This window comes from Cucumis sativus, chromosome 3 (assembly GCF_000004075.3).
Source record: "Cucumis sativus cultivar 9930 chromosome 3, Cucumber_9930_V3, whole genome shotgun sequence".
In the NCBI taxonomy this organism is placed as follows: domain Eukaryota; kingdom Viridiplantae; phylum Streptophyta; class Magnoliopsida; order Cucurbitales; family Cucurbitaceae; genus Cucumis; species Cucumis sativus.
The window spans coordinates 11,510,667-11,523,185 of NC_026657.2; the positions used below are offsets into that span (position 1 = coordinate 11,510,667).

At 36.9% G+C, this 12,519-nt stretch overlaps 1 protein-coding gene across 4 annotated transcripts in view; it reads left to right on the forward strand.

Moving 5' to 3' along the window:
• LOC101213129 overlaps positions 1-12,519 on the forward strand; it is a 72,113-nt gene that overhangs the window by 54,121 nt on the left and 5,473 nt on the right. For 2 of the 4 annotated variants that reach the window (XM_031882176.1, XM_031882175.1), the window contains exons 47-58: positions 2,796-2,926; positions 3,043-3,552; positions 3,921-4,739; positions 5,248-5,324; positions 5,624-6,077; positions 6,183-6,269; positions 7,603-7,758; positions 7,854-8,038; positions 8,122-8,661; positions 11,207-11,384; positions 11,475-11,617; positions 11,709-11,835. In XM_031882176.1, the coding sequence (XP_031738036.1) occupies positions 2,796-2,926; positions 3,043-3,552; positions 3,921-4,739; positions 5,248-5,324; positions 5,624-6,077; positions 6,183-6,269; positions 7,603-7,758; positions 7,854-8,038; positions 8,122-8,661; positions 11,207-11,384; positions 11,475-11,617; positions 11,709-11,835 (3,407 nt within the window). Of the gene's footprint in view, positions 1-2,795; positions 2,927-3,042; positions 3,553-3,920; positions 4,740-5,247; positions 5,325-5,623; positions 6,078-6,182; positions 6,270-7,340; positions 7,570-7,602; positions 7,759-7,853; positions 8,039-8,121; positions 8,662-11,206; positions 11,385-11,474; positions 11,618-11,708; positions 11,836-12,519 lie in introns of those variants that run through there. The other 2 variants (XM_011652790.2, XM_031882177.1) reach the window with 2 other exon arrangements.

The window sequence follows — 12,519 nt, forward strand, 5'->3', positions numbered from 1 at the left end:
GGAAAAAGAAACTAGGGTATAATAAATTTGTTGATGACACCCTACTTTTTTGCAAGTATGCTGATCAAATGTTTCTCAAGTTGAAGGATGTCATTAGACTTTTTGAATGGTGTTCAGGGCATAAGATTAATTGGGCCTTAGTGGTGTAAATATAAATGATAATGGCTTGTTTCAAACATAATTACCTATTCTCTACTTAGGTCTCCCCCTAAGAGGCTACCCTCGGCAAGGGAGTTTTGGCAGCCAGTCATTGATAGAATTCATAAGAAATTAGACAGATGGAAGCGCTTTAATATCTCTAGAGGAGGAAGGCAAACTTTCTGCAAGGCTGTCTTGGCCAGCCTCCCTACTTACTTATCTGTCCATGTTCCTTATTCCAGTTCATATGGCAACTTCATTGGAAAAAAATCATGAGGAACTTCTTTTGGGAAGGATTTGCAAGCGGCAAGATCAATCATCTAGTAAAATGGAGTTTGGTTTCCCTTCCTTTAAAAGATGGAGGTCTCGGTCTAGGGAGCATTAAAACCTAAAATTCAGTTTTTCTTGCTAAGTGGGGCTGGAGATATTCGAAGGAAGATTCAGCTTTATGGAGGAAAATTATTTGTAGTATCCATGGCAAAGATACATTTGATTGGTTCACTTTGGAAAAATCTGGAAATAGCCAAAGGAGCCCTTAGGTTAACATTTCTAGAATGTAGAGGCTAGTGGAGCATTTAGCTCACCTTAAACTTGGCAGTGGCAGTAGAATTGGTTTTTGGACAGATTTTTGGGTTGGTCCCTCTACTCTAAAGGAACTTTTCCCTTCTCTTTTTAGAATTGCTTTATTACCACAAGGCTCAATTGCTGATCATTGGGATCATACTACTCTCTCTTGGTCCCTTTCCTGTAGAAGAAGCTTGAAAGAAGAGGAAATAGTAGCCTTTGGTTCCTTATTAGATCTTCTTGCGCTAGAAAAAGTGTTTGATTTTGATGACTCCAAGGTTTGGTCAATTGGACAGCAAGGTTGATTATCTGTTACATCTCTCTCAGTCCACCTGAATTCTGCCTCCCCAATGGATAAAAAACTCTTTAAAGCCCCATGGAAATCAAACTGCCCTCAGCGAGTGAACATTCTGATGTGGATCATACTTTTCGGGTCCCTAAATTGTGCAGAAATTCTTCAAAAGAAATCCCCAAGCAGGTGCCTTCAGCCTTCGGTTTGCCCTCTCTGTATGAATGTTAATGAATCATTGCTTCATCTCTTCCTACTTTGCTTCTTTTCCTCTGTTTGTTGGAATAGTTTCTTCTCCATCTTTGATATTGCTTGGGTATTTGAAGCTTCCTTCGGCTCCTTGGTGCTTCAGCTATTGGAGGGTCCGCCTCTTCCTTATAAACCCTTGGCTGATTTGGTTAAATCTATTAAAAGCTCTTTTAGCGGAATTGTGGTTTGAACGTAATTAGCGGATCTTTCAAGACAAGAAAAGATCAAGCCTAGAAATTTTCAATTTTGTGCAATGTAATGCAGCAGCTTGGTGCTCTCTAAACAAGACTTTTGCAAATTACTCCACTAAAGACTTTTGTCTCAATTGGGCAGTTTTTCTATCTTAGTCGGTTTCCTAGGACTACTTCTGATGTGGTGTTCTCTATTTGGACTTCCACGGAACTTTTTTCTATGTTTTCTTTTTATTTTCTCAGTAGTATTTTAGGTGTACTAATAAGACTCGTCTGTTTTCTAGCCTTTCTTCTTTTCTAGTTTTTGATGATTTTTTAGATTTGCTGTATTGGCTGGATTCTACTCTCATTGTAATAGGTTGGACTTTGTTTTCATTGTTGTAATAGGCTAGTTTTAATTGGGATATGATGTTTTGGTGCTAAGGGGGTGTCAACCCAGTTGAGATGTCCAGGTGCACCTTCTGATCCCTGTTCTTCTTTCGCTTGTTTAGACTTCTTTGTTTAGCTCTTTGTATAATTCTCTTGTATATTGAGTTCTTATTTATTAATAAAGATGTTTGTCTCCGTTTCAAAAAAAAATAATTTATACAAATACCCTTGGGGCTTCCAACACACAACAAGCCCCTAAATTCTAACAATTTATCTCATACCTGTCCCGATGTTGTATACGTTGTAAGCATGGTCAGTCAATTTTTGCATGCATGTGGGCCGATTCATTTTGAAGTTGCTTATAGAGTTTTGAGATATTTAAAAAGGCCTCTTGGAACCCACCTAACCATAACCGCTCCTCCACCATGCCCGCCACCACCGATCCGCCACCTCCTCCCCTCTACCCTATTCAATCTATCCATATAGATCGGAAGCTTTTCACCTTACAACCTGATGAAACTTTAGGTTGATATCTTGAGGACAGTAGACCTCAAAATATTTGGATAAAGAGCACCATAGTGAGGTACTGCGGCAAGTTGATTCAAAGACATCCACATTATAGCTATACTTCATCTTAAAAAATCCACACGTTTTTTTCCAGCCGCAATCCATAAAGGAGAGCGTTAATGACATTGACCCAAAGTAGATGGGACATTAAAGGGAACCTTCTCTCCTTGATCATTGGGAGATTCAGTTACATAATCATTGTCAAGGCATTTCTGTTTCGATGTTGCAGACAGGAAAAGGAGCCTTCTGTTCCAACTCCTTGACCATTGGGAACCTTTCTGTTTACCAATGCGCATCTTTGATTGAAGTTTGGCTAGAGGCAGGAGAACCTTCTGCACTGTTGCTTTTATATATTTTTATAGTTTGTTTATAGGATTTATTGTCACAGTTGCTACTTCCTATAAGTGTTTGTGCTTTTATTTACGCAGGTGAAGTTGTCGGTGCTCTTTCCTTTTCTGTTGGATATGGTTCAAGTGTGCTAAAGAAAATTGCTTCTGTGAGGATGGTGCATCAGACAAACGATCTTCATAATATTGTGCCATATACGCTAAAGAAAAGAGTGAGCATTGTGGGAAAATTAAGTTCTCTTGTTGCTCTTGCAAAAAATGATGTGGTTGCACACAACCCTTTCTGTATACAAATTTTGATTGTTCACTATTTTAATTCTTTTCTCAGCAGAACAATCCTGAAGATATGGCTGACTCTGGAATCTTGCTGGCTTCTACTTCATATTTTGAGAGGAGGACAATTGCAAAATTTCAAAGAGATGCAGGAAATGAGAATCTCATTGATAGAGACACAGGTTTCTGGGTTGGGCTTAGTGGAGATGGAAAATGGCAATATATCCGTTCCCTACTTCCGTTATCTACAGCTCCCATATTACTACAAGATGACTACATTGCTATGGATGTTGTCATGAGGAATGGAAAAAAACATGCAATGTTAAGGGGGCTTGTGACAGTGGTAAATGATTCAGATGTTAAATTGGATATCTCCATGTGCCATGTATCTTTAATTCAAGGTCACAATGCCTCTTTAGGAACTGGTAGTTTTGATTTTGTGGTTGAAGAAACTTTTGAAAATCAACGTTATCATCCAAATTCTGGATGGGGTGATCAGTTACTTGGCTTCCGTCATGATGATCCAGGACATTGGAGTACAAGGGACTTCTTACGTTCATCTAAGGTCAGTCTTTTTCTGTAAAGTGGTGATTTTTTATTCATATGGTTGGATTTGATAGTTTCTTAGAAAGAACAATGAAGTAACTGAAGTTGGATTCTTGTTCTCTAGTTTCCCTTGTCTACATCATTTGTGTTTTCTCTTGCTCTGAGTTCTGCGTTTTTGGCCTTTATGTTGGTGCTTTTTTTGTTTTGGTTTACTATTTTTTATGTATTTCTCTTGATGTCCTTTTCTTATTTGAGATTTATAATTTTGAGTCTTGGTCTTTTTTTTTATATCATCGATTCTTCAGTTCCTGTCTCAAAGATTGAAGCTGAATTCTTTTTTTTAGCTATAGTCACAAGCATCTAACCTTTCCGTTGCTTTTTCTGAAGGATTTCTCTGAACCACCCCTTCCCCCTGGATGGCAGTGGACAACAACATGGACTGTTGATAAAACACAATATGTAGACAATGATGGCTGGGGATATGGTCCTGACTTTAATTCTTTGAAGTGGCCTTTAACCTCTTTCAAGTCTTGTAAAATTTCTTCTGATGTTGTGCGCCGGCGACGTTGGGTTCGTACAAGACAGAAATTACCTGACCAAGGTGTAAATTCTTTGAAGACTGATTTAACTTCCATAAATCCTGGAGCTTCTGCTAGTTTACCATGGAGAAGCACTTCAAAGGATTCTGATCAGTGTTTACTGGTTCGTCCTTCTACTGATCAGCTCATGACTGAATATGCTTGGGGTCGTGCAGTTTTTGTGGGTTCTGTCTATGCATGTGGAAAAGATCAGGCTTTTACTGATCAGGGATTGCTGGGTAAGCAGGCTTCTTCTAAGCAGGAAAATAGAATTTCCAATCTTGCATTCAAGTTGAATCAGCTTGAGAAGAAGGATATGCTTTTTTGTTGTAATTCTGGAAACAAACAATTTTGGTTAAGTATAGGCGCAGATGCATCAGTTCTTCATACTGAACTAAATGCTCCTGTATATGACTGGAAAATTTCTATAAACTCTCCGATCAAATTGGAAAATAGACTTCCTTGTTCGGCAGAATTTACTATATGGGAAAAAACTAGAGAAGGGAAATGCATTGAACGACAGAATTGCATAATTTTTTCAAGAGGTAGTGAACAAGTATATTCAGCAGATACTCAGAAGCCTTTATATCTTACCTTATTCGTTGAGGGTGGTTGGGCTCTGGAAAAGGTAGAAATTCAATTTTTTTTTCTTCTTCACTATTTTGAAAATTTTGCCCTTTGCACCTGAATTTTGCCTATGCTTTAGGTTGCCCCTTTTTGAACTTATAATTTCAATTTCAAGTGGTTTCCCATTCAAAAAATGTTTATTTTTCTTCACTTTCTCAAACTGCAGCCTCCATCACAATTTTGTGGTTTTATTTTCGATTAAGAATGTTTTCTTTTAATTTAAAAATCAAAAGGAACTCCTACATATGGGAACTCTCTATTAGAAATCTTTATTTATTCCCGAATTGTTGTATTGTTAAGAAATACGATTGAGTTTTTCTAAACATGGGACTGTTAACAAACAAAAGTGAATGTGCATGTTTTAGTAGTGTTAAAAAGACTAGATACTTGGAAAGCTTACTCAAAGTCTATGAAAGTAAAGGTGTAACTTTTTTCTTTTACATCATATTATATTTGGGAATGACCATTTAATAAACATCGTTTCTCTTCTTTCTCAAATACATTGTCAGGATCCCATTCTTCTGCTAGATCCCACGTCTAATGACCCTATCTCACCATTCTGGATGGTTCATCAGAAAAGTAGAAGGTTCTTTCTCCTTGCTGCCTTTATTTTTGTTCACTCTTGTGTGTTTGGCTACTCTCTCTCTCTCTCTCTCCCCTCCCCCCCCCCCCCCCCCCCCCCAAATTCTTGACTGAAATGTAGGAACTTGTGATTGTGATGAGTAATGTATTTTCAAATTTCAATGCTTTTAAAAGGCTTTTTGTGTATTCCCTTGGCTTTCTTGTTCAATATTTAGTCAAATTGCAATATACATAAAATTTGTGTTTGTTACGTCACAAGATTTCATTCACTATTGTGTTTGTATTATTTTATATTTTATACAGGAGACTCCGTTTGAGTGTTGAGCGAGTAATGGGGGGGACTACCGCTGGCCCCAAAATTATAAGGTTTCATGTTCCTTACTGGATCATTAATGATTCGTCTCTATCTTTGGCTTATCGAGTGGTGGAGTTGGAACCCCCAGAAAGTGTAGATTCGGACTCTCTACCGCTGTCAAGAGCTGTTAAGTCTGCAAAAATGGCCTTGAGAAATCCTATAAACTCTCTGGACAGGAGACATTCTAGTGTAAGAAGAAATGCTCAAGTTCTTGAAGAAATTGAGGACACAACTCCAGTTCCTAGCATGCTTTCTCCCCAAGACTATGTTGGTCGTAGTGGGGGAGTGGCATTTACATCTCAGAAAGACACACATGTATCACCTCGTGTTGGCATTTCCATTGCAATGCGCAACTCTGACATTTATAGTGCCGGCATTTCCCTCCTTGAGCTTGAAAACAAGGTGACTTGATAGTTGATGTGTAGAAAAATTAACTGAGCAGTTAGATATTTCCTAGTATGTATCTCACGTAATTTTATGCTCATTGATACTGCATTGCTGTGTCAGGAACGTGTTGATGTAAAAGCTTTCAGTTCTGATGGATCTTATTACAAGCTTTCAACTCTTCTAAGCATGACTTCTGACAGAACAAAGGTTTGATATCTTTACGACAGTTCAATTGGATTGAGTTTCCTTGTCTGGAGTGCAGTGCATAAATAAATTCCTGTCTCTAAGTTGTGATAATTTTTTTGCAGTTGATAAAGTATATCTAGGAACATGCTTTGTTTTTTCACAAAATATTACTTAAAAATGGGAAGTAAAGTACTGAACCATACCATATACATTTAGTGGAATTTGCATCAGATAAGAAAATAATCCTTAAATTTATTTAGGCTTCATACAGGGAAAAAAATCTACTATGTAAAATGTAAATCATGAAAGATAATGAAATAGAATACTATAGGCTCAAGAAATCTTCCTGGATATGGACAAAAGTTCTAGTCAGCTAAACGCTCCCCTTCACGCTAATCCATAGATCCCATGCTCTCTCTTCACGCTAATCTATAATCTGATTGGGAAGACTTTTGGCGAGATTATTTGATAGTGTTGGTACATTTGAACATGCATAAATGCACTAGCATTGCAAGAATGTGTTCAAATAGAGTGCTGTCCCAGATTGTAATCATAAAATGATTAGCACATCCCATCATTTCTCCAACACAAAATTGCACCTGACTACATCTGTTAATAGTTGTGAGACATTACCTGAACTGCTTGATTGATTTGTGAAGTCTGGTATCATTATTGAGAAAGCCTGAACGTATTTGTTGATAATTTTATGCAGTTAAGCACCGACCTGCATAATATTGATAGCTTTAGCTTTATAGTTAAATAATATAACTAAATTCCCTAAAAAAAAAAACTCTGAACAACTTGAAGTCGGTCGTCGTAGTGAAGTAATATCTCAAGATTTTGTCATAGTGCACGACCTCAAAAAGAGTTGATCCACGTGAGACTTACTGCAAATACAATATTTGAGCCTGTATAAGATAAATAAATTAGTCTCCTTAACCTGCTTCGTTTCCTCTAAACAAAAAAAAAAGAAAAGATAAATAAATTAGTCTGCCCACAACTTTTTTTTATTAGTCTTTATTCTCTACTTCTTCAATTTTAGCAGCTTGTGTAAGGTATCTTCTAACTATATCTACATATATACTTCAATAGAACAAAATAACAGAGGGTAGAAACTCCTAACCAGCTTCAGAGGACTGGAAATCCCTCCAAAGAATGACTAACAACCAGCAAGGAAGGATAGACTCTTTCCTCAGACAAGCATTCTGAGGGATTAGTCTTCTCTCTGACTCTGCACTTATTGAAAGTGCTGATGTTCAATTACAACAGAACTTACTGTAGCCATATTCTTGTTACCTTTTGATTCCAAGTTATTTTGAAGCAACTGAGGCCGTAGTTATGATTTCTTTTTCAGGTTGTACGTTTTCAGCCTCACACATTGTTTATTAATCGTCTGGGGTGCAGTCTCTGTTTGCAGCAGTGTGATTCTCAGCTATCAACATGGTTTCATCCTTCTGATCCTCCAAAACCCTTTGGATGGCAGTCCTATGCTAAAGTTGAACTCTTGAAGGTTTCTATTGTAAAACAGAATAAATAAACAAATTTATAGAGCTTTGATTTCTCGAACAAACTTCCATTAATCAAGTTTTCTTTTCTTCTCTTCAGTTGCGGGTTGAGGGGTACAAGTGGAGTACTCCATTTAGCATTCACAATGAAGGTATGATGCGAATTTCCTTGAAAAAAGATGGTGGAAATGATCCATTGCAACTGAGGGTGGAAGTGAGGGGTGGAGCAAAGTGCTCCCGTTATGAAGTTATTTTCCGTCCCAATACATCATCTGGACCTTACAGGTAAGTTAATCTAAATAAAGTTTCTTGAAGATTAAAACTTAATACCAGACTGTAATTGCTTCACAATGTGTTTTTACTTGTAGGATTGAAAACCGTTCTGTTTTTTTGCCAATGCGCTTTCGGCAAGCTGATGGTACCAATGATTCCTGGAAATTGCTTCTTCCTAACACAGCTGTTTCTTTTCTTTGGGAAGATCTAGGTAGAAGGCACCTATTGGAACTTCTAATAGATGGTTCAGATTCATCAAAAACAGACAAGTATGACATTGATGAAATTTCTGATCAACAACTTGTTTCTGCCACTGGTGGACCTTCTAAAGCTTTGCGTGTTACTGTAGTTAAAGAGGAGAAAATCAATGTTGTTCTTATTAGAGATTGGATGCCAGAAAATGAACCTGGAAGATATTTAGTTGGACGTCATATGTCACCTTTATCTAATCCTCCTAGAATTGATTTTTTTAGTTCAGAATCTGCGTCTATCTCGAACTGTGAGTATCATATTATTATGGAATTGGCTGAGCTTGGAATATCTCTTGTTGACCATACACCAGAGGAGATATTATATTTGTCCGTGCAGAATCTTCTTCTAGCATATTCCACAGGTCTGGACTCTGGTATTAGTAGGTAAGGTTGTTAGTTTAAATCTGTATATTAAGGTTGTTACTCTCTTGATTTTAAGAATCCGGCTCTGATCTTGCTATGTAATACTCTTCCCTATGGTTTCATCAATTTCTAATGCTAACAGTCAATACTAGAAAAGAATAATCTTTCTGTATTATGATAGGATTGGTATTAGGGGGTTATTAGATTTGTTAGGGGTATATTAGTAATTAATTAAATAGTTTGTTAGGAAAGTCGATTATAAATACAATGTGCAGGGAAGGGAGAAGATAAACAAAGTGTTCAAGGTACTTGAACCCTCTTTCCCTACTCATTGTATTTGTTGATTTTATGGAATTAATCTATATATTCATTCATTATTTAGTAGAGATACAAGCCTATATATAACCATAGAGAAATACACTTAAGGAAATAATATCAAATAATATCTCCAGAATAATATCTCCTAAGAATAATCTAATTATATTAATACCCTCCTTCAAACTCAAGGTTGAAATCACAAACTTGAGTTTGCTAAGAACTAAGAAAAGAAACAATATATCTAGAATAGAATAAAAAACCCGAAGAACAAACACACAAAGAACTTCTAGGCTAAAACAAATCCACGAAGAGTGAAACGAAGAACTTCTGGGATAGAAACATAGATCCTCGTATAGAGATCTATAACAGAACCTAGGAAGAACGAAACAAGAACTTCGGGGGGCAAAATGAAAGAGCAAAACTGAAGCAAAGTAGAATCGAAGCTGGACGAAAACAGGGTCAGAATTGGACAGAAGTGTTTTGTCGGATCAGAATGGAACCGAAAGAACTAAACTAGAGCAAGTCAGAATCAGATTAAACGGGAAATCTGGGGCGAATAGAATGGAAACTGAACTGAATGGAGCATAAAGGCTTAGCGGATTTGAACAAAAACAGAAACGAGGCGTCGTTGGATCTGGGCTTCGATCTAAACTTTGAAGGCAGACATGAAGGATGGGTTTGAATGAAATTAGACAGACCTGGAACAGATTGGAGGCAGACGCGAGGATCTAAGGACATGGGGTTTCATGGTTTTGTTGGGACAGCGTAAGGAGATGGAGCAACGGCAACGAAACGCAGCGGCGAGCGGAGCTTCTTGGACGATGGACCAAACCGAAACTCTTCGGCTGGGCGTTCGGCTTCAACTGACAAAGGTTCAATCGGCTGCTTGGCTAATGGAAAAACAAGAGGTCGAACGAAGAACTACGAAGGAGATGGCCACCGTGGACGCTAGTGAAAAACGAATGGGGTTTCTGGGGTTTGGATGGTGGCAGATTTGAACAGCAATGAGTGGCAAAGGGAAGGTGCAACGACAACGACGGATTTGCAGATCTAAGGGACGGCTTCGGCTAATGGGAGATGATTCTGCCTCTGTTGATGAATGATCAACGGAGGCAGAGATCAAACGGGATGTGGAGGCTAGAATTCAATAAGGCGAAAACCCTAGAGCTCTGATACTATGTTGATTTTATGGAATTAATCTATATATTCATTCATTATTTAGTAGAGATACAAGCCTATATATAACCATAGAGAAATACACTTAAGGAAATAATATCAAATAATATCTCCAAAATAATATCTCCTAAGAATAATCTAATTATATTAATAGTATTTATAACCAACTTTTCTAGCAAACTACTTAACCAATTACTAATATACAGTTAAGTGGGTGTCAACCTAGTTGAGATGTTCAGATGCGTCTCCTAATCCCCCAGGTCCCCTAATTTAGACGTCTTTATTACTCTCTTGTACTCTGAGTTCTTATTAATAAAGAATTTGCCTCCGTTTCAAAAAAAATATACAGTTAATGATTCTAATAGTCTTCTAATGCCCATCCTTTAATAATAGAAATAAATTATACCATGGAAGCTCTTGTTTGAATTTCTACTACTTTCATAAATTTGTTTTTAGGATACATTTAAGGGGTTAATTATTTATAAAACTATTGTTCCCCTAGCTTTCCCATACTTGACAGAGTCTAAATTCCTTCTTTTAAAATAAAAAACTTGGTCTTCTTTTTTTTCTTCTTTCAAAAAAGATCTTACTTTCCTTCTATTCTTGAGCACTCTTCAACCTTGTAATCTTGAATTTTCTCATCGGAGGCTTGTATTTAGGTCTTAAATTTACATCTTAGAATGAAACTCTACACCACTTGGAGCCTTTTTCATTTATTATTTTTGGGTTGTTAAGTCTCTTTTTGGTCCCTACCCATGCTCATTTCGTTTGGTTCCCAAAACGTAATACCAAATCTGAAAAAACTAAGGCTATTATGTGTTTGCTTTGGTTTCTTCAGATTTGGCATTATATTTGGTGATTTAAGTTTGGTACATCGGCTTAAGTTTTTTGATTGATTGGTGATTTAGCACAATATTACTTTAGTGCATTCACAAGCTAACCAATCTGTATTGCCCAGTACTGTGCAATATTGGAGAATCGATTGGCTTAAAAAATTTGAGAGGTGCACTTGTTTTGTTGCTCCGAAATGATGTTGAACCTTTACATGTGTTTGTTACTTTCTTGGTTGCAGGTTGAAACTTAGAATGTCTGGGATACAGATTGATAACCAGTTGCCATTGACTCCAATGCCAGTTCTTTTCAGACCCCAGAGAATTGGGGATGAGACTGATTATATCTTGAAATTTTCAATGACAATGCAATCAAATGGGTTGATGGATCTCTGTATCTATCCATATATAGGCTTCCATGTAAGAATTCAGGTGTTTCTATTTTATGTATGAAACATGATTTAGCAACCATTGAAACTGAACTTTTTTCCCTTCTTTTGGGAACTGCAGGGTCCTGAAAGTTATGCCTTTTCAATTAACATTCATGAACCAATAATTTGGCGCCTTCATGAAATGATCCAGCTTGTTAATCTCAGTAGATTACATGATACTGGAAGTACTGCTGTTTCAGTAGATCCAGTTATCCAGATAAGGTTCGTAATCTATTTTATTCTTTGGTTTGGATTGTGGTTTTATATGGACTGCTTTCTTGGAATGGTTTCTTAATCTAACTTGGAAAAACAGAGTTCTTCACATATCAGAAGTTCGATTTAGACTCTCTATGGCTATGTCACCCAGTCAACGGCCAAGAGGTGTTCTTGGGTTCTGGTCCTCGCTTATGACTGCATTGGGAAATACTGAGAACATGCCAGTACGTTTTATGTTTTTTCTTTATGTGCTCCATACTTTCAGTTTCTTCTAGATAATATAGAAGCTGAAGCATGTGGTATACTTGGTAGATTTTGAATGAGATGCCCAAAAAAGGAAAAGTGCTTTACCGGCACGTTTTTTTCTGAACAAAGAAAAATTATGCCTTAAATATATGGAGAAAGAACTTTACACTAGTAAATTAATGGCAATAAAGGAGAATCTGCAGCTTGGAGTGGTATGGTGATAAAAAAAATTATATTTTCCTCCAAATAAAGGAAAAGAAATACATAGTTGAATTTGCACGAATTAGAAAAGGAAATATTTCTCTTAGTGTTGCATGAAGTACGACACCCTTCAATTGGAGCTAAATGTGTATTGTTCCCAGCATCCCTTTTGTCTTGAAGGTCAGCTTTTTGCAATCCTTGTGTCATATCCGTTACCTCGATGAACGAGGGATTAAGGATATGCACATATCCTTTAAAGTGTGTGTAAAGATATATCACTTTAGTTTTATTATTTTTCGATTTTTGTACCATGATTGTTTTTGGAAAACTTATGCTCTCCTTGATTAATCTCATGGGATGATTTATCTAACTCTTTTATGTTTGTAAATTCATGGTATTTGAATAGCCTATATTGGTACCCATGAGGTGGCTTGAACGAGTATTCACTTTTTTTTAATCTT